This window comes from Grus americana, chromosome 1 (genome assembly GCF_028858705.1).
Source record: "Grus americana isolate bGruAme1 chromosome 1, bGruAme1.mat, whole genome shotgun sequence".
In the NCBI taxonomy this organism is placed as follows: domain Eukaryota; kingdom Metazoa; phylum Chordata; class Aves; order Gruiformes; family Gruidae; genus Grus; species Grus americana.
Window position 1 is genome coordinate 63063313 of NC_072852.1, and position 24869 is coordinate 63088181.

Consider the following 24869-nt stretch of genomic DNA (forward strand, 5'->3'; position numbering starts at 1 on the left):
ATGGACATCACTTTCTGTGAACTTTGTTATACTGATCCATCAAAAGGAACTAATCTGTGCTGTTCTAAAAACATATAAAGAAACAAATTATCCATGCTAAAGAAATGTTTAAGTAGTTCTAAACAACAGATGGGATTAGAAGGATTATAGAAAAAGGTTACTCCTTAATATGAGTCATTTTAAGAGAGTAAACTCATCAGCCATTGAAGTAGTTTCCATTCAATCTGTAAAATATATAAAGTGGGCACAGATGGAGAACATACTAACCTACAACTGGAAAAGCTTTCTTAAAATTTGAAAATTGCTTAACTTCTATGCAAGCATAAAGTGATACACATAAGAATGTGTATCTCATCGTACATGTTAATTCTCTCTCTCTCTCTTTTTTCTCAAGGTTTCCTACTCTCAGTTTCAAAATCTCTGCAAAAGGTAGAAGATGAAGATATGTTGCTAACCACATTAAATCTAGGGAAAAATCTTCGAAATGGAGATAGAACTGCGAACAGAGGAGCTATTCCTTTGCTAAAACATTATGAGACTGAGGACAGCAGTGTTTTGGATGAAGAGGATGACAGGAACATGAAGTTTTTGGTGAGTTTTCAGTTTTACTTTTTGGCTTAATTATAAAATGGAAATTCTCTTTATAGCCCTTTAGAAAACAAGAACAATAATTTAAAGCAATAACCTGGTGAATATACAAGAAAATCAGTTTAGCATACTATAGCTAAGAATAAATTTTCAACTGTAAGTATCTAACTCCAAGATTTTAAATGCCTAACTTGGGCAGTCGGATACAAAAAAATCTGATTTTTACAGAACTATATGTAGCCAAAACTTGTGTGGAAAAAAGCCTATATTTATGTTTGATTCAGCATGTTCCTATATGCAGCAAGAGGTTTTTAACTTCACCAAATATAAGACTCATTATTTCATCATGTTCTTTATCATAAACCCATTTCAGCCAAAAATGTAATGCTGGTCACTACTTTTCAAATATCATCTTGAAAGATAAAATGCTTGCACTGCTAAGTGTAAAATGCAAAAAAAATCAAGTATAAAAAGTGAACACAACTGACTTTAAAGATAAACTGCTACTCTTGTTTTCCCTTAAAACAGGACATGGGTTCCAGACATGATTTCTTAGATCACGTTATGCCAATCAACTTCGGTAGAAAGCAACTACCTTATCTTGCACTGAAGGGAGCCATGGCTTTTCCAGCTGACACTGAAATTCGAAATATTGAATCAATACAGGAAAGAGAGGCTGCAGATGAAGAAAATTCAGCTAAATTCCCTATAGGAAGAAGAGATTTTGACAGTAAGTATATTTTCATTTTTACACAAAAATTATTCCATTCTGGTAAAGTATAATGCAATGTCTATATAGCAATTTGATAAAGGTTCATTTAAAAATCCATGTCTATTGTGAGATGGTGTTCAGGGGAGGAAGCATTTGTTAAATTTCCTAAATTAATATTTCCAGAGGCCATAAAGAATTCTAGTTCTCTGATGATTTAAACTTTTGGATTATTTCTTTTTCCCTATAGTGCTCAGGTGTATGCTGGGAAGAGTCTATCGACCTTGTTGGCAAATCTGAAAACTACTGATCTACACCACCTTCTTTGAAGATTAAGTATTTTATTATGAATTTAATGTAATTTGAAGTTTCTGTGTTTTAGTGTAAACAGTGTATAGTTTAGGCTATACGTATGTATCCAAAAATACTTTCCCATTGCATTGTAGAGGGAAACGTAATTTGTTACCAAAAAAACGTAGCTGTGATTACTAATGATGTATTGTTATCAAAAAATAAAAGACTTCTGCACAATCCAGACTTGTAAGTATTTGTATAATATTACACGCAAGCTACTTCCACTTATTTGAGTATGAAAGGAAGCAATTAATGAATTTCACCCTTTTCTCACAAAATTTTATACCTTCTGAAACCGTCAACATACCATGTATGTCAAAACAAAAACTTATAGTCGAAAAAACTGAGTTAACTTTGCCTGACCAGCAATCAACTTGTTCTCGCTTGCAGTTTTGCTGTGTTTTCTTTTTCCACCGATTTTGCTGTCCAGTTCCTTCTGAGGGTTGGTTGAAGTCTTAGGTCTTTTAGCATTTTTTTGCAAAGATGGTTCACTTTCCTTATCACAGATTACTTTGTCATTATTCAAATCCATCTGTTCATTCTTGGAGTTCTTGTTTCTTGGCTGACAACTCAGCTTTCCCATTTCTGTATAACTTCTAGTCTGGTGAACATTTTCAGAAATAGTTCCAAGCACTGGTACATCAAGACATGAATTCATACCTTCTGTCATGTAAGAATATCAAAAACATATGTGAAGAAATAAGAAGTTACCTGGGATTATTCATCCTTTTTCTATCAGAGGATTGTCATGTGATATTTTTTTTTTTAATCAAAACTCATGCTTTATCAGTAAAAAAAAACTATGCTGGTCATTGCAGTTACATTTGCTATGTGTTCATAAGTGTACTGTCGATTTAAAATGACATTGCTCAAAAACTTGTAATAGCAACTAACTTAGGGAAGCTGATATATAATGTTAAGATATTGGAAGAGATGCTTAAAGGACCTAGAAATTATATATATGATATGGTTTATAGTGGAGTAAACCCAATTTTTCCCTTTTTTTAATGGCAAAAATACAAATTTCACTTAGCTTACTTTTGTAAAATAAGAAGAAACATTACGTAACATATGTAAAACATATCAATTTTTTTATCTCAAGATAGCATCAATGCATACTTTTCAGATTTATATTTTCACAGTATTAGCATTACAATTTTAATGGAAAGACATTTAACTAATCATAGCATATACAGAAAAATGAGACATCTGTTCTTGAAAACATATTTATACTTGAGTTTTACTAAAGTCTTGTTTGATAATATTTGAAATATTAGCTACCTCATTTACTTATTCGATCCTACTACAGCTTACCTGTAAGATATCCAGCTTTTGAATGATGCTTTGGTGCAGGATGTATGCAGGTTGGAATTTGGCTGCTGCTGAGGAAATGCTGACCCTTCATTTCACTCAAGTCATTTTTATATGTACATGCAAATTGAGATTTGATTGAAGATTGCTTCATCTGCAAAGAACAATCTGGTATTAGCTTTAATTATTTAGAAAAGTAAAAGACAACACCTGTGATACCAGTAAAATAACGTTTCCCCATTCTTCCATCTTGAAAGTTTATAAATCAGAGAAAATACTAGAAAAATGAGTATGCTCACATAACTAACGTTTATGAAGCATTCATTTACAAAGTGCAAAGGCTTTCAAGAATACTAATAAATTATTCTATTAAAGTCCTAAAATAATTTTAAAATTTTTTTCGTCTCTTTCAGAAAGTTACACATTAACTATTAAAGCTTCAACCTAAGATTTTCTGTCAAAGTTAGCCCCCTCTTTTGATAGACCACAAACTCTACCCTTCTGAGTAGCTGTCATAGCTACTACAGTCAATTATCATACTTCTACAGGTCATCACCTTTAAGATGTCAGTTCATAAATGCCAAGCATAGGATAGCTCTCACCACTTAACCAATTTACATATAGAGGAAAGCATAATAGCAACACTGAAAAGGAATAATAGATAATATAAACTAAGCTTCAATATACTTATAACTCAAACTGGAATATTAAATATTCAGATATTTCTCTGGCAAATTTCAGATTTAATATTCCTGTGCATATATACTTTTACTTTAAACTCAGTATTCCCTTCAAGAGTTAGAGACCCAATTTTCCCAGTTGTTCATCACTCCCAAAGTGCAATTTCTCTGTGCCAGATAACAGTCTGAGAAAGGCAGATTTTACAGGGAGAACTAGTCAGCCTGATTCTCAATAATTTGAATCTTTTTAATTGTTAATCTACTCTGCACTTAAAACATTTACCATAAGGTGAGACTATATATGTAGACATTTACAAGGTTTTGTGTGCTTCAAGTTTATGCCTTAGCTCACCAAGTCATTAAATGTATGTCATTAACTTTATATTCTTTGCAGAAAGTGTTTTGAAGGATATAGAAGCTATATCCAGAATAAACTTAAGAATTTGAAATAATTAAAAATGCTACTCTAATCTAGTTTAAACTTAATCAACAACCTATTGTAGAATTACAATATTCAGAATATAAGGGACTTACATTTTCTCTAAGCTTAAGGTTACTTTAATATTAATGAAAAAATATTTTCCTGTATTTGCTATGTTTCCTAAACACTTCATCTTAATCCTTTAAAATTCACTCAATTTATAATTACTGTTCAGCAAATGACACACATCAAAAATTATGCAACAAGAACTTGCACAGAGTTGTATCATATTGCCTCATTGCAAGAGGCAAATAAGCTACAATTTCTGCTGAGTTGATGAAGCTATAATACACACAGCACAAAGAACATCAAACTTGAGCAAGAAATCTTGATAGTTACTATTCTATAACCAACACTAAATCCAGGGGGTTTTGGGACATCAAAGTTTCTTTTTATGACTCTCATCTGACACTTCACTAACTCAGTGTGCAGGGATTAGACTATGTAGAGTCAAAGGACAGAAGTCAAGCTCAAATACTGAAAGACTTGCGGCACAAACCCACCTGTCTGTTTCAACTTCATGGAAACTTAAAATAGGCCTCAAAATTTCACTCTGTATTGCGTCATATACCATTTAGTCATTTGCAAACAGTATACAAAGCTCTACCAAATACAACTGTTTCAGTTGATGTTAGTAGTAATCTAGAGGGTATATATAAATCAAGAGTGCAAGACTAAATTTGTTGAAGCAAACTTCCCAACTAGTCTAGGAACGCATATTCACTAGTAAAAATGACTGTATTACATTGAGTGAGGTAGCAATAAGTAAATTTTAATAGCCTGAAGGCAGCACAAAAGAGCACAAGTCTAGCACTGAATTAAAAAGTAGAGCTTCACCAGAATGTTTTTAAAGAAAAAAGAGCAACTTAAAACTTGATTGAAGCACACATAATGGAAGCCTGTCAACAGCTTGAAACAGACCTTAGAAACTGGAGTTCTTTTACATTAAATACCCTGAAATCCACTGCTCTGAGGGCACTACCCCTATGACCCACAACTCTGGGAGAGCAAAAAGATGTTAGGAGCTCTATTTGCTAGTTGCACACAAATGGCATGCAGTGAACTCAGACTTACTATCCCCCCTTCTCTTCATGAGCAAGTGGGATGTTGCTTTTATCCCTATACAAAGAAAGAAATTCTGCTGCATTTCAGAAAAAGGGGTTTGCTGTTATTGCTGTTCAGCTGGATGAAAGTATGATAGAATTTAAGAGAGTGTTTCAGCACATGTAGGTCAATTAGTAGTCCTAGTGAGCAGATAAAGCAGGATATTCTCCCACCTTCACTTCTATATCTAGAGAAGTTTTCAGTTGTTCAAGATGCCAATATAAAACATTCACTTTTATATGAAATATTAATGGTGCATGCTCTATTTATTTCTAAAAGTTAGTTGATAATCTGTTCCAGATCTCCTTCCAGCATCTCCATACAGACAGTACTGCCAATATTTAGTCACTAAGAATGTTGAGATTTGATTTTTATACACTGGAATGGCATAATAGAATTTGAAAACCTACATCAGTAACAACAAACACATGTGTTTATTTTCTAGCCAAACAATTAGAATACTATTTGGAAGAGGAAAAGAGATAAAAAGAGAAAATGCTTTTTCACCCTTACCCTTGTCCTTTTATTAAAAAAATAATATTAAAGGTAAGTTGAAAGAGAAAGTTGAAAAAGGGAAGGGAGTGCAAAGGGAAGAGTAACAAAACAGTAAGTGGTAATATCATTGCCAAACCAAGGCACCATGTTATTCAAACATGAAAAATGTCCTGAATAGCTCAGGTAATAGCAAACTTTTATTGTACTGAAACTATCATTTTTATTTTTATTTTTTTTTAGCATGACTGGTACCAGCCTTTTGCTATCCCAAATTAGCCTACTACTATTTTGAGAATATTTAGCCTCAAATCACCTCATTATTGGGTTTTGAAAGTACTCAAAACTCACAGCTACAGATCCTAGGAAAGTAGTTTAGGGATCTTATAAAAACAAAAATGGTATTTTCTACACAAGTGCGGTTTATCAACTAACACTAATAATAAAGTCTTCAGATTTTGTGCTGAACACAACCTTTTTCTTCCCTTCTCCCTCCTCCAGATACTCATTTTTAGCATATACCATACACTTTGAAACTACTAGTCAGCTTAGTGTTCTCCATAATTATATTCCACTTAGAAATAAATATTTCTTGCTACAATAGATGAGACTACTACCTGAGGAAGATTGCTTTCCCTATTACTATGAATTTTCTGCTCACAATTATAGTGGGCATACAGAAATTCTTGATAACTTCCTGTCGATAGTTCTCCAAGTCACGGTTTATTTGTACTGGAATCACAAATAGGCAAAACAATTCTCTCAAGTAACAGCAGTTAGAGAACTAAGCAACGAAAAATAACAGCAGTGCATGAAGCTAGATATTAAGTAATTTTATATAGGCATGAACAAGTCACATGAGAAAGGCAGACTGGGATTTTTTGCTTTGTGGAGCTTTTTGCTTGGAAGATTTCTATACACAGTAAAATTACAATGAACTTCAAGCATGCCAAGATTCATTAGGCTTCTTAAGCCACAAATTCTTTTTTAAACTAAAACTACAGTTATGTTACCAATTGGAGGAAAATAGTGCCTCATATAGGAAAGGTTGTCTCCAGTTACATTAAGAAAAAAACATACCAAACTACTGAAAGTCCTTGCAGCTGTTTCAGGGTAAATGTGTTAACAATGCAGCAGGATTTCTAAAATAATGTATCAAAAGGCCAAAACAATCCTAAGTTTACAAAAAAGATCTGTCACTCTCTCATGTATTGCATGCTCACAGCCTAACACCTTTTGTTCCTTCTTTCTTTACTCCTAAAGTTCTCAGTTTCACCCAATCCCATTATTTGGAAACAGTATTTTACCTACAAGTTGAAAGTCTAATTAATCTTTTCTGGTGCAGAAGAAAGATGAAAATCTTATTATGCAACATTTTTGTTGTCTTAAGTTGCTCTTTAACCTAAACAAAGCAGGTGATTGTAACAGTCCTTCCATTACTGTCTCTCACCAAGCAGGACATACTACACCCCATTGAAATCAACAAAAAAAGTAGTCAAACTAATAGAGGATCTACCCATTTCAGATAAATGGAAGTATGATTCAAGGAAGCAGACATAAGGTCGGATGAACCCCTTTTAGATAAAAAAACCTCTCCCCTGTCCAATTAAACTTTCTACATACTTTTATAAAGCAGAAAGGAGTGATAAGGACAACTGACAACAAAAGACATAACAGACATTCTATAGACCTGTCTGAAATAAAGACTCCTTCCACAAAATACCATTCACCTAAATAATAGATAACAAACTTGAAACTCTAAATTGCCTCTCAAAGGAAGACTGAGTTTCTTAGTATTACTCTTACCTGCTTCTGCTGGAGGGAATGAAAAAATGCAACACGCTAGTTCCCCAGACTTCCTTCTCCTCAAGGGATAAGAGCGACAGCTTTGCCTCCTAACAAATGCCGTTATAGTTAGGTGATCTTTCTGCATCTCTTCCAGTATTTAATGAGGATTGAAAGACAAAAATACTTCTTTGTCTTTCACTGTTGCCAGGAATTTGTTTTGGCACAATGGAAATACCCACAGATTTATTTTATTTTTAAACAACAATTCCAGTTCATAGCTACCCGTTTACTTTATCCACTCTCCATATTTTTAGATACTAAAAACATATGCATGACATTGTGCCCTAGGTCTAAATATTGTCAGTCTGCACTCCCCCACATAATTCTGCAGAAGCTGAGAGAGATCCATGCCTCTTAAGGAAGGAGAGGGATAATGATTTCCCCTCCCCCCCCTTTTTTTTTTAATTTAGAGAAGTGTTTCTCCTTTCACTTCCTAGATTTTCCTGAATTTCTTTATTCAACACATACATCTTGGTGGGACTCAGCATTCAATCAAACTAATCATCACTGCTGAGTTTTTCTTCCCCTCTCAAATATCATGGAAAAGGAGACTTTTATGGGACAAGTTCTAATGAGAGATCGTTAATTTGCACTATAGACTAACCATCTAACCACCCATCAGAGGCAGCATGGTAAAAAGGTCCTTAGGACAATTTTATGGAACTAATGCTACCAACACACTACTGCATAAGAAATTTCTCAGAAGAATCATTTACATTGAGAAGAAACATCATGTTGTCATTGTCTTATTCAAAAAAGATACATATGGTATCTCTTCTGAGTCAACTGTTAAAATGAATGCATTATGCATAACAATTTACAACTGCGAATTTTACAAGCAACCTGACACATTTCAAGATGTTTGTATGAAATAGTAACGAAGACTGATATTCACTGTAAGAAGGTAATAAATATTGCTACAGCACTTGAGATCTATGGCCATGGACAAGGAATTCATTGTGCTATGTGCTGCACAGTAAAGACAGAAAAAAAATTATTTCTACCAAGAGACATTACAATCCAAGAAATATATGGATTCATAGAGAAAGAAACTGAAATTAGTCATTGTAATGGCCATCCGTCTCAACACAAAGCACTGCTAAGTTTTGGGGAGAGGTTGATTTAAAGATACTGAAAAAGATTTTAAAGGATAATGAGTTCTGCAGATATCTATAGGAAATCTCTTCAGCCATAAGAAACAGTATAAACCAGGCAGCTGAAAGAGCTAGTCTGAAAATTAACAAATGAACAGTGAAGACTGGTATTGCAGGCCGAATGTAAGCAACGACAGATATCTCAAAGCAGCAAATCAGAAATAAACAATGGGTTGGGATAGGTTAAAATGAGTAGCTTATATCTACTACAACTTAAAGGAACAGATTGAGATGCAAATAGAAGAAGGGCATCTAGCGTCTAATCACTTTGATAAAAACTTTTTGCACAGCAATCTCCATGAAGAGAGATAGGCCAAAGCTGCAACTACCAAGTCCAAGAAAAATACATGGCAGCACATCAAAAAGCAAAATGAACTTTTAATAAGTTATAGTTGAGTGAACATATGTATAGAGAAGAATACATTCCAGAGGTGTTATGGAGTGAAAAAGTAACAGGTAGGATACCATCCTCAATGTTAAATATACCAGGATAGAGAGACATACCACCTCAAGATCAGACAGAAGGGACACTTAGGTCAGATGTAGATCTGTGAACGTTCATATAAAGATGATAGCTGAACTTCTGTTTGTTGATGTATTCATCCGCAAAGAAGATTGAGGAGAGGGGAGAGGGGAGGAGGACAGGGGCCTATAAAGTCTTCAAAGAAAAAGGAAGAAAAGGATGGAGCAGAAACATGCAAAACAAACTGTACAAATTGTTAGAAAGGTATAAAGAAAACCAGAAAAAGACAAAATGAAAGACAGAGGTTTCAAGAAAGAAAGCAAGATTTTATGTGAGAGGATGGAGATCAAAGATGAATGGCAGAGAACTACCTGAGTTTTAGTTAGGAAAAAAATCATTAGCTGTTTGGCAACAGCAATTTTAGTTGACTGGAAGGAGAAGCAAGACTAAAGTGAATACCAAAAGAATAATTCCAGACTTCACAGGAATATAGTATAGTTTAGATGGCAATGTTTGGCTGATACACAGAGAATAGAATTGCAAACATAATGTGACACAGATATCTTGAGTAAGAGGACTCTGGGCTGATACATAATTGAGGAACATTTACACTCTAAACTGCATGATTTTTTCCCCCCACTTTTTTAAATGGAAAAGCATCTTGAGATATTTGGCCTCAGTTCCATGCTGTACATTGTCTCTCTGGTACAACAGGATACACTTGAAGAAAGCCATAAAGAAGACTGATTGTGATTACTAGAGGCAGTTTAGCAGCCTCAGTGTTTCTCTAAGATATGAATGGTATAGCTCCAAGCAGCCATTAATTTCACGTTAATCATTTTACCATCCATATTGCTAAAGTCGGGGAATAGGGTCCACCATCACAGATACAATCTACAAAAGATAACACTATATGCAAGCTTTACAGTCTTCTAAGATGCTAAAGAAAGTTTAGAAGCGTGAACCACAGACTTTAGACCTGTTGCTTGTTCTTTTTGAATTTTGGTTTTCATAAGAAAAAAGGCTATTTATATTTCAATATCGTCATCTCTCAATTATATTAGGCACCTGGTGAGCATCAAAATCAGTTCTAGAAGTTGATTGAAAGATCTCAAAAATTATTGGCTAAAAACATTAGATGTTTCATTCTATTTTGCTACAGGTAAATTCTATTTCATCAATCATGGTGAAGCAAGACTAGGCCAAGAGTCCTACAGAAAAAGTCAGATTCTTGTACTGTATTAACAAGGGTCATTGGAGTCACAGAACCTTTATTAGAGTCAGGCACTACAAAAGCAGCACGAGAGAGTGTCATGATGAACCTTTGTATGCAATTCCTGCTCCTCAAATTATTCAGGGACCTCTGAAAGAAGTACTATTTGCACAGGAATTATGGTAGCTAATCTGGTATTTTTGATTAGCAAAAAAAGTATTTCCAAAAAAAAGTAAAAATAGTTTCATAATATGAATCAGCCTCAAGACTCATATTTTTGATAGCTTGTGTTGGACTTGATGATGTTAAAGGTCTTTTCCAACCAAAACGATTCTACGATAAAAACCTTGTAAGTTTCCAGAAAAGGTCTCAAATGTGACAGGTGATTACTTTTAGACAATAATTTTCATACATTGATACTGAAAACAGCTGTCCATGAATCCAATTTCAAAACCTCCATTTAGATAAGAAAACTATTTCAATGTATTATGCAAACAGCATATCACATTTTTTGCTATTTGATGAGTAAAATTGAGACTTAAATATGCTGTTTATCTTTAATATAACGAAGATACTTTATCAGCTTTGATCTTTCATAATTTGCCTATGAGATTTAAGATAAATTTCACCATAATTAGTGCATGTATTCAAAATACCCATCATCAACCCCACCCTCATTCCAAAAAAAGCACTCAGCATGAAGTTGGAGTATATTTAAAATATATGCTGGGAATATTGACCATGCTTTAGTGCTTTTCATTTTACTTCCTTATAATGACTTTCTACTTCCGAAACATGTCATTCTCATGTCCAGTGGCAGAAAGACATTTTCATTGTGCTGTTCTAGAACTAATTCTGATGGCTTAAAACACCTCTGTTTTCTTCCTTTACACTAGTTACATTTATGTTTTTACCTGTTGTCAGGACTAAGTTTTTAAAAAATATTAAGTCACTACTTCTATTTATCTCTGTTGAAATGCTGTGGAAGATAAAAGCTCTGTCTCTTTCCATAGTCCCAACATTCAAGTTTGACAATTTTGAGGAAAAAAGAACTATGTAAAATGCAGTACTGGAAGACTGCAATTTTCAGAAACACTGAAGTTGTTATTTTGAATAGCGCCACTCAGAACACCAACATACTCTTGTAATGTTCCATTTCATCTATAAAATAGCAAAAATTAGCATCTTTATTTTATTGTTCTCAAAGCAATGTTACGGAAACATCCTCAGAACGTTATAAATAAAAAGCAAACCCCCCAAAAACGTAATGAAAAAGTCATTATTACACATTTGGGATGCCTATATTAACAGAACTGAAATCAAGTGCCTGTGTTCAGTTTTATGTCTGTTTTCACATAGTTTTATTTCTATAGTCCTGAAATACACAGATGATTAAATTAAGAGATACAGATTAACTATGTATACCTCCATTAAGAGATCTTCATTAAGAAGTACTTTTAAGTTTAAAGCATTTCTCTTCCGGAGTTTTACATATTACAACACTGTTTGAGATGGGCCAATTGCCACGAGTTAATCACAATTACATTTCTTTAGCTTTGGGATACATTTCAGCCAAGTATTTGAGAATTTTAACACTGTTGTTTTCATTTTAGCATTATTATTTCAGTGCATCTATAGTCACATAGCAATTCCTACACAGTACCTTAATTTTTTTTTCATCCATAGATTTCTGAATACGTTGTCTAAGAGGTTTTGGAGAAGATCCATTGGATTGTGCTGGAGATCTATATTAAAAAGAGATAAGAAGTATTTAGAACATGTAAAAGCAATTTGTTAGGAAAAACTAATTTACCATACCAAGTTCCTCAGAAACAGGAAGGCAAGTATCTTTACTCTCCAAGCCTTTCTTTGTTTTCTCCCTTCCTAAGTAACCACGTGTAGTGTGACAACTGAAGACAGCATAATGAAACCAAACCTACAGTTCCAATATCTGTTATCATTTTGCAGTATGTTTATAATACTGTAATTCTGCAGCCACAGTATCATTATTTGTAATGCTGGTGATGAGTCACCATTCTACTTACACCCCTTTGAATACCAATCTGGTTGACATGCAGAATAATTTTCCTCATATTTACAGACTTTTCAGTAGAAGTACTCACACAAACAAAACACTTCCATCCTGCTGTATTTCAGTATGTGAATAGTTATGTATATTAATGAAAAATTTCAATGCATATAATGCAAAAAATTATTGGTGCATGTCAAAGGGAATTTTGTGATCTTAAAATAAGAACTGATCTGTGCATCTGAAAATAATTACTTGTTTAAACTCATGGCAGGCCAGTGTGCATATGAGGACAGTTTTTTCAAAAATAACTCATTCTTTTATTTATTTAGCTAATCCTATTCAATTATTCCATAAATAAAATTTATTTTATTTAGCTCATTCTTTATTTTATTTATTTCTTTTTGTCTGTGGTGCAAAATTTCTGCAGGACCTTGCAATGTTTTTTGCTATTTAAATTGCCAAAATATATAGCTTCATCATGCTTCCATCTACACTGTTGTTCTGGTTCATGAGTCCTCTTTGTAACCCATAATGACAAAATTCTCAGCATCCCACTTTGCCAACAACTGAAAACCAACTGATTAAATCATCACTGCTTCTCCAATGCATGGATAGGTTAGTTTCCTTTCTAGTGCCCACACAAATGGTTTTTCGAGAGATTCTTTGTTTGGACACCAGATCAACATGGGTATTCCTCAAATAGCAGGAGATTTAAAAAACAAAACAAAACACAAACCACAAACAAAAAAACAAAACAAGAAAAGAAATGAGCAAATAATGACTAGCTTTAACGTTAATAGGATAGGAAGATGATGGGAATGATATAAAAACCAGCAGCAAAAAGTTGCCCCAAACCCTGATTGTTGAACCTGCAAAACCAGAAAAAGAGAAACTTTATTGCAAAAGATTATGAAAATATTTAATCCATGCTCATGCAAAATTTAACTCTAAAACATAAATATTATTACTTTTATTAGAATCCCCTTACTTTGATTTCAATACCATTATCATCATTTTTATGTTTGCTTAAAAAAAATTTAAAAATACTATGGGAAAAATAGCACACTTCTGCCTTGCACGCAGCTTCAAAATAAAAAAAAAATAGCAAGAGAATTTTATATGAACTTCTATAATGCAAATCTAAAAAGAATATTTTCCAGAAGATTGACATGAGGTGCTTAGAGAAGGAAAATATTTGACGGATATACTAAAGGACAGATTAATTAAGAAAAACTTCAGCTTGGATAGGATGTTCTAAAACACTGAGGATGTATTATCAGTGCTTACGTTTTCAGTTCCCAAATATGCATGCATTTAACAAATTACGATGAAAATATTTTTAATTAAAGAAAGACAACAAAAAAATAGCTGCTTCTCAGTAGTAGCTTTTTTGCAGGATTTCACGCAGAGATATAAATCTACCCAATTGATCTAGAAGTTTATTGAAAGAAGAGTAAAACAAAGCAAGAAAAATGCCCCAAATGCTGAAGTTTTGAAAAAGAGATGCTCTCATTTAACCTCAGTCTTCAGCTGAAAACTAATAGTGCTCTCTCAAACTGACCAGAACCCAGACAAAACTACTCACAAACCTTAAACATATTTTGGGATTCTTCAGTAATGAAATCTCTAGAAATAACAAAAAGCATTGTGAAAAACTTAAAACAATAACTACTATGTGATCAAGAAATATAAAACAATAACTAACATATGAGGTGACCAATCTGATACACAGAATCAGATTAGCAAAAAGAATCTGAAAGCTGCAGTGATGTTTACTGCCAAGGTACTGCCATTTGTCCTGTAAAGCATTGCAGATTTACTATTAACATTAAATTGGCAAAAAGACTAGATCAAATATTTGAGACATAAGCATTAACAAAAAAATACTGTACTGTAGAGGTGCCTGTACATTGACACAAATCAGAGTGACACCTTAGCTACTATCTTGTGCGGTATTAATGTATTCAGCATTCATAAGGCAACTGGAGCCTTACAGTAAAGCTTCTAGAGAAATGCAGAACAGAAAGATTTGAAAAAAAATTGAGAACAGGTGCTGTTTACAAGTTTTGTTTCATTTCTTGCAAAGTTTTTTATTCCTAAAACAATAATTTAGGATTATAAATTCAATACTTTGAATAAATTACTTCTAACTCAAATTTTTAAATGGAAGCACACAGAAAATATTCAAATAAATATATACTGGAAAATAAAATCTAAAGCAAATTGACCACTAAGGAAAACACAAGAATTGTCTAGATTACAATATAAATTCCCAGATAGCAGTACATGCTTACACCTACACCGAGAAGATTTTTAAGTCAAACAAACATTTTATACTTTTGGGGAAAGTTCAAGAAAAATCAAACAAGGTAAGTGAAACCACAGCACTCAGTGGGCACTGTTATTCCGAAATAAGTGGTTTGAAACCCGTTTTAATTTAAAGAGTTACTTTAAAAAATAATCAAGAATTCTAGCTCTGAATAACAGTAGTGTTTAATTCAGAATGAGAATTCAGGTGGGCCTTGATTCCATTCACATAGACCATTAATCTAATTCTGATTAAGCTCCTTTTCATTCTGATAAGAATACAGCCACGGTGAGGTTTATTAAATTAATGAAACAATTTAAAAATTAATGTGGATCAATTTTCCTGAATCTGAGGTAATAGAAAAATAAGACTGAAATCAGGGTTATTTTAAGTTTGTTACATAATGAAATAGAAATGTACATCTACAGCTATCCACAGATATTTGAGAGGTGAAAGAATATTCCACAATATGTTGTTACAAGCTGCTTTTTATATTAAAAATTATTACAAGTTTATTTAGAATTCTTATTAAACTGATTTTTTTTAAGTTTTATTAGAATGTGCTAGTTCCTTTGTTTTGATAAAAGAGGTCAAATGAGATATCTAATGCAACCCTTAAATTCTTAAACCTTTAGGATCCTCCATCTTCCAATTTAGGATCTATCACTGTTTCTCTCTTTCCTTGCTGTTATCCTCACAGCCTTGCTCCTGCACACTCTGATGGTGTTGTTATGGTGGGCTCTCACGGGAAATAACTGCCACAGCATAAAGAAACACACCCTTCTTCCCTGCTTTTCCTACCCTTTTCATTGTAGCTCTTTTATATTAGAGAACCCAAACACATGCATGCACAGAGCTTAATAAGCAACTGGCCACACAGCCCCTGCCCTGATGAAGAGATGCTCCAATCACCACTAAAGGCACCGAAAATGGGGACAGCCAATAAGCGGTTTAAGCAGGTCCTTGTGAAGACAATACAGTTACCCTGGGAAAAGCACTATTGGGGAACCAATCACTGTACAATAGAGGATGCTTATCTGGGAACCCTGGCTGCTTTACTTCCCAGCTGGCCACCAGGGAGAGTTTTCTGTATGCCATCAGCTACAGACCCTACTAATAAATCTTCATGCATGTGAATTTATTTCAACATTCTTTGTGCAATACTATCCTGATTGGTGGATCAGGATATGAAAAACTATTTAACTATTTAAAACTGTCTTCACAAAATAATTACTATGTAGGAAGAAAACAGGATATAATCCAAAAATCTCTTGTGTCATAGCTAGACAAAGGAGGCATCTTCACATTGAATAGTAATGTAATTAGCTACTGAACAGACAGTATTTGAACTTAGGAGTTCAAACTCAACTGAAGAGTTGAGTATTTGGAAGGTTTTTTGCAAAGGATACTCCTTCATGGGTTTTGTGCAGCCCAGAAATGTACGAGCTCAAAAAGTCTGTATTAGAAAAATATCTTGAAGATACAGAAAATGTGAATGAGGAGGTAGAATACTCTTGGGAACTTGAGACTGTTCTAGGAATGCCTTCCCCTTACATCTAGCCTCACAGCAGACTGCACTTTGGTCATTTGCTTTGTGTAAGTAATAATGCTTTGCTAGCCACTTGGTATAAGATCTTTAAACCCTGCCCCCCCCCCTTCCCCCCCAAAAACCTTGTAGTACTCACCTGAAGAGTGTCAAAACAGAGGGGATTCCAAATAAATTTAAGCTTTCATTGTCATATAATAGTTCTTCTTTGTTCTGGGTAGGAGGATTGACAGCTTCTTCATCCAGAAGAACTCGCAAGACCTTTACAGTATCTCTGCCACAATACACAGTGCCATGATTTATGGAATGCAATTTTGGCTGAAAGTAAATAAAAGGAACATACAACAGGAAATTTCAGCAAGCCAGACCAATAGCTCACCTCCAAAAGCAACCCTTATCGGCACGGGGTGTTAGAATTCCTTCCTTCCCTTTCCCAGTAAGAATTAATGGGGAACCTGCCCATGGGAAAGTTTCTTCCTCATCCCAAGCAATTAATAGAGTTTAGATCACTGCCAGCTGGAGGTATATACTGATGAGCAAGTCACACAGATAAATATACAAATCGGTGATGAAACCATGCAGGAGAAATTAACATATTATTTTCTCACAACCAGTTTGAGTGCTATGGGGTACACAAGCACATTCTGGTGAAGTCCAACTGCTCTGACTAACTGAATCTGCTAAAGCAGTTGGTTAAAAGTGAGATTTCCATCAAGATTTGACAACAGGGGTACTTGGCACAACCTCCTGATGTTTGGAACAGGATGAATTCCTCACAATTTTCCACAAGAATAAAGAATTCCTTAAAGAAAATAATAATCCACATCTGGAAGTGCTCAATGCTACAGTAAGCAGTACAGATGTAGAACTCCATAGCCACTATGGGACTGCAAGAATTGCAAGTTTGCTATATTTTTCTTTAAAAGTACTAGGAGTTCCATAGAGAAATTTAGTGCTTAATACACAGTAGTAAATTTTAAAAACTATAGGCTTTCTTATTTACCAATACACAGAAATGTTGAAAAGCTTGACTTTGTTCAGAAGGACAGGACAGGCAATGAACTGCATTTATCTAATCAGTTAACTGCTTTTAAACACAGTCTTGAAAAGATCAAATTCTATTTCTCTCTCTATTTGATTACATCAATTAGTGTATGTAGCTTTCAAGAAACCATAGCAACACATGTCAGTCAGTTACTATAAGTTATAATCAATAGCTAGAAATAGCAATTACAGAAATGGTTGTTACTTGGCTTTACAGAATTGGCCTATTTCAGTACCATTTAATTTCCTCGAAATTTATTCTGAACCTCTTCAGTCATTACATCACCACATCATAAATTTTTATAAAATGTCATGTGTGTCATGGTAAATTTGTCTTAATGAGAAAAGAACAAATTTGGCATCGTCTTAACTGATTATACACAAAGGAAAAAAAAAATCTTTAGAATACAGCATAACCTCCTAACTGTCATAAGATGACCTTCAGAAATCTCATGTGCTACAACAGTGACTTGATGTCATAACCATAGAATACAATCCCATCGTCCAAGGCACTATTAGAACTTCAGGCAAGACAACAAGCCCTGCCATAAATATCTTGTTTATTAGTAAGCTTAAAATCATGATTACAATTATTTTTTCAAGAAAATAGTTGATCACTCTTTCAAGGTTAGCGACCATTAGCTGCTCCAGACTATTCTGGTTAGTTCCAGAAACACCAGCCAGATTCCATCTACAGTACTAAATTTCTCAGGAAGAAATTAATCATAATTCCTATTAGTTACTCGTGCAGGCTTCAACACAAAGTAGTGCTTCCTGCTGCATAAAGTAATAACTTTTCCTGGAGGTCTAGATACTTATAAAACAGGTAGTTGCAGGAAAACTGAGCAATGATGGAAGAAAACTGCCACTGGCAGGAGAAAATCAAATATTTTTCTAATGAAGTAACTCTTTTTAGGTACATTTTATGAGGAAGCAGTCTTCCCAGGAGCTAGTGGAGGCATCATTTTCAGGTCTATAGTTAAGATCATATTTTAAATTTGCACTCAAATAAATGATTCAATTTCTTATGCTTGAAACAACATAACATCCTATCAAACCCAGAACTTATTCTGAATATATAAGAATTTTTCTGAAAAATCATAGCATCGAGGTTTAGGGGTTTCTTTACAAAGTAAAAAACAAAACACATTTTTAAAAAAACAAACTCAAAACCAAAAAACCAAAACCAAGCTTATATGTGAAACTCAACACAGAGCATTAATCTTTGCTGTCCTGAGATCTTAATGGAACGATACAGATGCTCCAATTTTTTTATACAGCTCAAATTAGAAAACTTATGGAGGTTTGGTTTTGTTTTAATTAGTGATGGTAACCTACCCCTCTATATGCTTAGTAAAATGTTCTTCCACACCAAGCTCCACTAAAATATGTGATTTGGTATCAGTCTCCTAATATTTGTCTAAGCTCCCTTTTCCACCCCTCAACTCTGTGAATTGCATATTTAAGAATTATCATTAAAATATACATTTGTCACACAATCTTCACAAACTTCATTTACACCAACAAAAAGAATTCCCCACAACAAAATCAAAATAGCATCATCACAACACCGACAAAGGTAGACAATTTACGCACATTCCACCCCTCATCCCTTCACAATTACAAACCCCAAAATTCCCCACACTTATTCCACTCTCTAGCAATGTTCAGGCCACATTTTGCCTGTTACCTCTCCCAATTACTGACCTTATCTCCAATTCCTCGGGCTCCACATTGGGCACCACAAAAGACTGTGGTGGATTGACCTTGGCTAGCCACCAGATGCCCACCAAGCTGCTCTATCACTCCCCATCCTCAACAGGACAGGGAGAGAATATATGATGAAAAGCTCATGGTGTCGAGATGAGGACAAGAGTTCACTTATCAATTACAATCATGGGCAAAACAGACTTGACTTAAGGAAATTAATGTATTTCATTGCCAATTTATCAGAATAGGACCCCTCCCTTCTTCCCAGACTCAACTTCACTCCCAACTCTTCTACGTCCTTCCTCTGAGTGGCACAGGGGAATGGGGAATGAGGGTTGTGGTCAGTTCCTAATACTTCGTCTCTGCTGCTCTTTCTTCCTCATGTTCTTCTGCTCCTTTGTGGGGTGCCCCCCATGGGATACAGTCCTTCATGAACTTCTACAACCTGAGTCCTTCCCATGGGCTACACTTCTTCACAAACTCCTCCAATGTGGGTCCTTTCCACAGAGTACAGTCCTTCAGGAACAGACTGCTCCAGCATGGGTCCCCCATGAGGTCACAGGTTCTGCCAGAAAACCTGCTTCTGTGTGGGCTCCTCTCTATGGACTACTGTTTCTGTCAGGAACCTGCTGCATGTGGGCTCTCCACAGGGTCACAGCTTTCTTCAGGGCACGTCCATCTGCTCCTGCATTGCCATGGTCTTCATGGCCTGCAGGGGAATCTCTTCTATGGTGCCTGGAGCACCTTCTCCCCCTCTTCCTTCACTGACCTTAGTGTTTGCAGAGTTTCTCTCATATATTCTCAGTCCTCTCTCCCAATTGCTGTTGTACAGCATTTTTTACCCTTTCTTAAATGTTATTCCAGAGGTGCTACCACCATCACTGATTAGCTGAGCTTTGGCCAGCAGCAGGTCCATCTTGGAGCTGGCTGGAACTGGCTCTGTCCAACTCAAGAATTGCAAAAAACTTCAACATAGATCCACAGATTCACAGTAATATAATTAAGTTCATAAGCTGCCCTCAGGTGCCCATTTTGAGAAAAATATAAACTTCACACTGCTCGCAATGGGATTAAGTGTTTAACCCATTTCCTAACATCAGGATGCAACCATTTTTGCTATCTTCTGCCTCAGCAAGGATACTGGTAAACATTTCTACAGAGTCATTAGACTATGAACTCGAGCTATGGAGAACAATAAGAAGCACAAACCATTTTGGAAAAGCAATTTTTTTGTTAATTTCTCTGAAGAATGAAGTTTTGTTAAAATCATTTTACCTGGCTTATAATAATCTAAATAATTAAGAAAAAAGGTATTGATAATACAATTAGCTAAGTAAAGACAGAACTGATAGCAGTGATCAATTTTTCAGACAGGGAAGAGAAAGAAATAGAAGGATATGAAATGGAAACAGGGAAATACAAGGATGAAAGATTCAGGGGAAACGGGAAAATGATGAAATACATATTCCAACTGTTCAGTGGAAACACGCATTTAAACCAGTTTAGCCACTAGGGTCTGACTGGTTTTAGCTCTTTACTAAAGAAAAAGCATATTGGAAGTCCGGTTAAAGTTTGTTAAAAATCTTACGTTACCATGGGATAATTCCAGTGATTTCACAAAACAAAGCATTCTAACAATGTATATACATTCAAAGTATCTATAAGTTTTAAAAAGTTTCCTAGACAAAAGTACATGACATTAGACATTTTATATATCAACAATGTAAAATAAAATAATTGAAGTTGGTTGATGTTTTCATGACAAAAAGATCATAATATAAACCTGAGTAGATTCAAAGTACAGAAACCACAAACAGAAAGCCCATATTCTGTTTTCCACATCTGACAAAGAACTTTAAATATCCCGATTCCTTCCATGAAACTAAAATCATTAATAGATTCATGAGTGTCTTGAAACACTAAAAGAGAAAAACTTATGTGTTGATTGTTTGAAGTTTTATTTTTACTCCCCTCCTACTCTGTATTTCACCATGTTTTTCACTTCTTTCATATTTAACCTTATTTTGAATGCATTACCCTTAGAAATACTTGATGCTGAGCTAGTTAAACCCTGTGTCCTTTAATCAACATTACTCATTTATGTTCTCAAATCTTAATTTCACCTTCATGAGTTTTTTTGTTTGGAAATTTGTTATAGCTCTACTGCCTTGGAATTACTAGCAATCCTGACAGTTTTAAGTATCTACATCTATAACAACTGCACAAATTAAGTTTTGAAGAGTATTTTATTTACAATTTTGAGGTAAAAAGTTTAGTTTAAGTAAATTAGTATTTTGAAACCCATACTGTAATCCTCAAGTATAAGTCTTTCAATAAGTTTAAAACCACAGCATAGAGGAAATGACACTGCTCTGTACTGTTAGGAAAAGATAATACTCTATATGAAGTCCTTCAAAAAAGAAATAAAAAAAGCAAAAGACATTTGCTTTCTTGTAAAGCTAAATAGTAAAAAGAACAAAAGAAGTCCCATTACCCGCGCTGGACTGACTCCAGTAGTGCTAGCAGTCAAGACTTCATGTTGTGAATCGATAATATTTTTAATCTTCAAGTCCAAATCTTGTACAACTTCCTCTACTGCCTGACAGAAAGGATCCCCATTGCTTCGGTCTTTTATCAAATGCATCTTCACTGTTGACAGAATTCGCCCCCCTGCGGTTCTGAAAATAGGCACAGGGTCATCTCCACATTAATCTTGGCAGCACTTTAGTATACCTATTAGTGTTGAACATAGCCAGTCTTCACAGTTAATCAAAACTCTTCAGAGAACAGCTTTGATCTTTTAAATCAAACAGCAGCGTAGAAGTATTGTCCAACATAATAGTTTGCTAAAAAAAAAAAGATTATAAGGAAAGGTAATGAATTCAGCATTTAGTAATATTCTGAGCTGCAACACAAAACTAACTTCTCCATAAAAGTTCAAAGAAAAGTACTTTCTTTAAACCTACAGTTACCTTTTTTTTCCTAAGCTGTTAAGTGTAAACAAAATGTTCCTCTGGAACATGCATTCCAATTTAACAGCCTATTAGATTTTTGAGTCTTTTGTGCTTCATGAAAGTGCTTCAAAATATCAACCTGCTTTCAATTTTATTTAAATAGATAGTAATTAGACTAGATGAACATCACTGTTTGCCATAAAGGAACACACTACTAATCTCTTTTTTCATCAACTAAAAAAAATGCCTACAGAAAAGAACTTAGTAGTTTATGAGATGTCCATGCAGTTTGACGTCAACAATATAAATAATTGAGTCTGATGTAGATGCTTTATTTCAACTCTTCTTATAGAAGGCATTTGTGAGTGCACCTAAACTATGTTTAGACAGTTAATTTCATTTCATGGTTCTGTACCTTGAAGCATCCACGTTGCATATATGATAGACTACTTTTGGGATCACTTTTGGAATAGAACTACCAGGTCTCTCCTCACAGAAACTCTTGAGTGATTAGCAGTTACAGTTGTACAGATGATGCTCCAATAGGCAGCATTGAGAGAATTACACCATGTGTTGTTCCCTCAGACTTGCAAGATCCACATACTCTATAAAAATGGAAATATAACAGGCTGCCAAGGTAGTCCACATTATCCCAAGAATGTAAAAAAAGAAACAGAGAAATCATTTCTTGAAGAATCACAAGAAAACCCAAAGATCTTGTGTCCAAAAAATGGCTACAGGGACTGAGGCTCTTGTGACAGTGCACCTTGATTTACCCCAGACTTGGTGGATGAGAAGAAGCAGTTACAATTCCAGCAATTTCACTGGCCATTATAAGTGCATCTTTCCGCTCAGGGGTTGAAAGTACTGCCCTGAACAATGCTGGTCAAAATTAATAAAATAACAAAGCTTATTATAAGAGTGAGCATAGTCCCACAAGAATGGAAAATCCAAGTGTTAGGAATGCATTGCTCATTTTGCATGTGTAATGTGTGGTGAGTAGGTGCAAAAGCCATATGGAGGTATGAATGTATGAATCACTAGTCATGAGGCACTACTATGAACTATGACTATGAACCAGGTTAAGTAAATCAGCTAGGGGATTGCAGATCTTATCTCAGAGATGAGCGAAAAACTATATTGAGACAGCAAACGTGTCTTGACTGCTTTAATGAAGATTTAACTTAAGAGGTTTATTCTGTCTTTCACTAAAAGTTTAATACTTCTGTCCAGTACCTACACAAATCATTAAGTGAAAGACTGTATGTTTTACCATTGCTTGAGTTTGGGCAAATAAAAAAGCATTACAAGAACCACCCAGCTCTCCTACATCATAATGCATCTCTTCCCAAAAGCTTTTTGAAGTTACATGCTGTTTAGAAACTTTATCATCAGTTCTCCAGTCTTCTCAGAACACAAACCCATCATCCAGACTGACAAAGTTGATTATAATCAAGATTCCCCTCACTCCACCAAGCAATCATTTATTGTCTGTTTAACATCACGTATATGTGAGGACTTCATTATTTCACCCATGACATTCTGTCTTCAATTTCATTCTCTTTCTGTTTATTTTCCTCCTTTTCAGAGTGTGGTAGTCTATACTTTATTTTTACCTCTAATTTGTAGGCGGGGGTTTTTTAGTGGATTCCTTCCTCTTCTACTTTTTCACATACAAAGTTATTTTCACCTTTGAATACAAGCTGCTAATACATGTAATAATAAAGGAAGAAATAAAATCATAACAGGAGACACAAAGGAGTCATTCTTTTAAAAAAAACTGACTCCCAAGAAAAAAAAAAGGTAGAACTCTGTCAGAAAATATGTTGAAATGAAATTAGAGATTGAGACAGCACTCAGGAGAAATATCATAAACATTTTCTCTGTTCTTACAGGACATGTATTTATTGCCAGTGTTTGGAGACAAGATCTTGTGCTTGTAGACCCTTCTTCTGAAGTTGTACAATCACATTTCATATCCATAAAGTAACATAGATTCTCTGCAGTGATAGCAGTGATTAATAAAAAATAAATGAAAACAAACAATAAAAACCCCAGCCTTCCAGTCACCATCTTTTTGACAAAAAATTTCCAATGAAGCTAGATATGCTTGCAATGCTAAGTTCAGTTATGAGACTTATTTCCTATCAGATTTTCTTTTTTAAAGTTTTATAAAGCCTAAGTATAATGTCAAGCAAAAGCAGCAAAAGTAACAAAAGCAATTCTGTTCATTCTTAACTCCTGCTCTAAGAATTTTTCCTTTGCAGTCAATCTGCTTCATCATCTATTGCAATAATCCATCTCCCCTTTCCAATTAAACTACAGCTTCTTTTTTCAGACTTTAAGAAACACTAGCCGCTTTCCTGCAACATCTAATAATTGGATAGGATGGCCAACCCTAAAAAAGGTAGCCTGTTAAATCTTGCCTTTAACAGCAGAATTACTGAAGTTTTACTTCTCCCCTCCTGCCCAAGTTAGGTATATAGTCCAAAGCAGAAAAGCCGCATGTTGAGTGTAACCTAGTATCAGTCTGTCTAGCTCAGACACCAATACTTTTGCTTTAACTATACCATGGACTGTATAAAATGACTCCATATTTATTCACACACCCTGAACTCTTGAGCTGCTGTTGGCACCTATGGTAGAATATTTAGATATACCTACAATGCTGCAAATCACAACTCTGCCAAAAAAACCCCAAAACCTAAAGCAATGGTAATGGCTTTATTACTCCAACTGACATAGCCAAGAGTGAGGTGATGACTAATTTTAACTTCCTCCATGCTCCTACCTACTTACCCTAAAAGGATACCTAGCAAACTGAAAGAAAGGTGTATTTTGTACTCATTAATTCTCATTCTAAAATGAATTTTAGAAC

At 34.6% G+C, this 24869-nt stretch overlaps 2 protein-coding genes across 3 annotated transcripts in view; one reads left to right on the forward strand and one right to left on the reverse strand.

The window, feature by feature from the left end:
- The first annotated feature begins 342 nt into the window (after positions 1-342).
- Positions 343-1708, forward strand: PMCH (pro-melanin concentrating hormone). The gene is made up of 3 exons (XM_054803442.1): positions 343-591; positions 1117-1318; positions 1548-1708. The coding sequence occupies exons 1-3, from the start codon at positions 343-345 to the stop codon at positions 1595-1597; spliced, it is 501 nt and encodes a 166-aa protein (XP_054659417.1). The 3' UTR covers positions 1598-1708.
- Positions 1709-1894: 186 nt separating this feature from the next.
- PARPBP (PARP1 binding protein) overlaps positions 1895-24869 on the reverse strand; it is a 52160-nt gene continuing 29185 nt past the window's right edge. Inside the window, exons 7-11 of one of the 2 annotated variants that reach the window (XM_054803292.1) lie at positions 21532-21715; positions 16423-16601; positions 12061-12142; positions 2966-3116; positions 1895-2314 (exon numbers count right to left, since the gene is read on the reverse strand). In XM_054803292.1, the coding sequence (XP_054659267.1) occupies positions 1980-2314; positions 2966-3116; positions 12061-12142; positions 16423-16601; positions 21532-21715 (931 nt within the window). In that variant the 3' untranslated portion in view covers positions 1895-1979. Of the gene's footprint in view, positions 2315-2965; positions 3117-12060; positions 12143-16422; positions 16602-21531; positions 21884-24869 lie in introns of those variants that run through there. The other variant, XM_054803301.1, reaches the window with a different exon arrangement.

What these genes read in the sequence shown, in the direction of transcription:
- PMCH (XM_054803442.1), top strand. Translation starts at nt 343, where the DNA reads ATGTGTATCTCATCGTACATGTTAATTCTCTCTCTCTCTCTTTTTTCT. An exon ending in ACAGGAACATGAAGTTTTTG is followed by an intron (nt 592 to 1,116) that starts GTGAGTTTTCAG and finishes CCCTTAAAACAG; the next exon opens with GACATGGGTTCCAGACATGA. An exon ending in AGGAAGAAGAGATTTTGACA is followed by an intron (nt 1,319 to 1,547) that starts GTAAGTATATTT and finishes TTTTCCCTATAG; the next exon opens with TGCTCAGGTGTATGCTGGGA.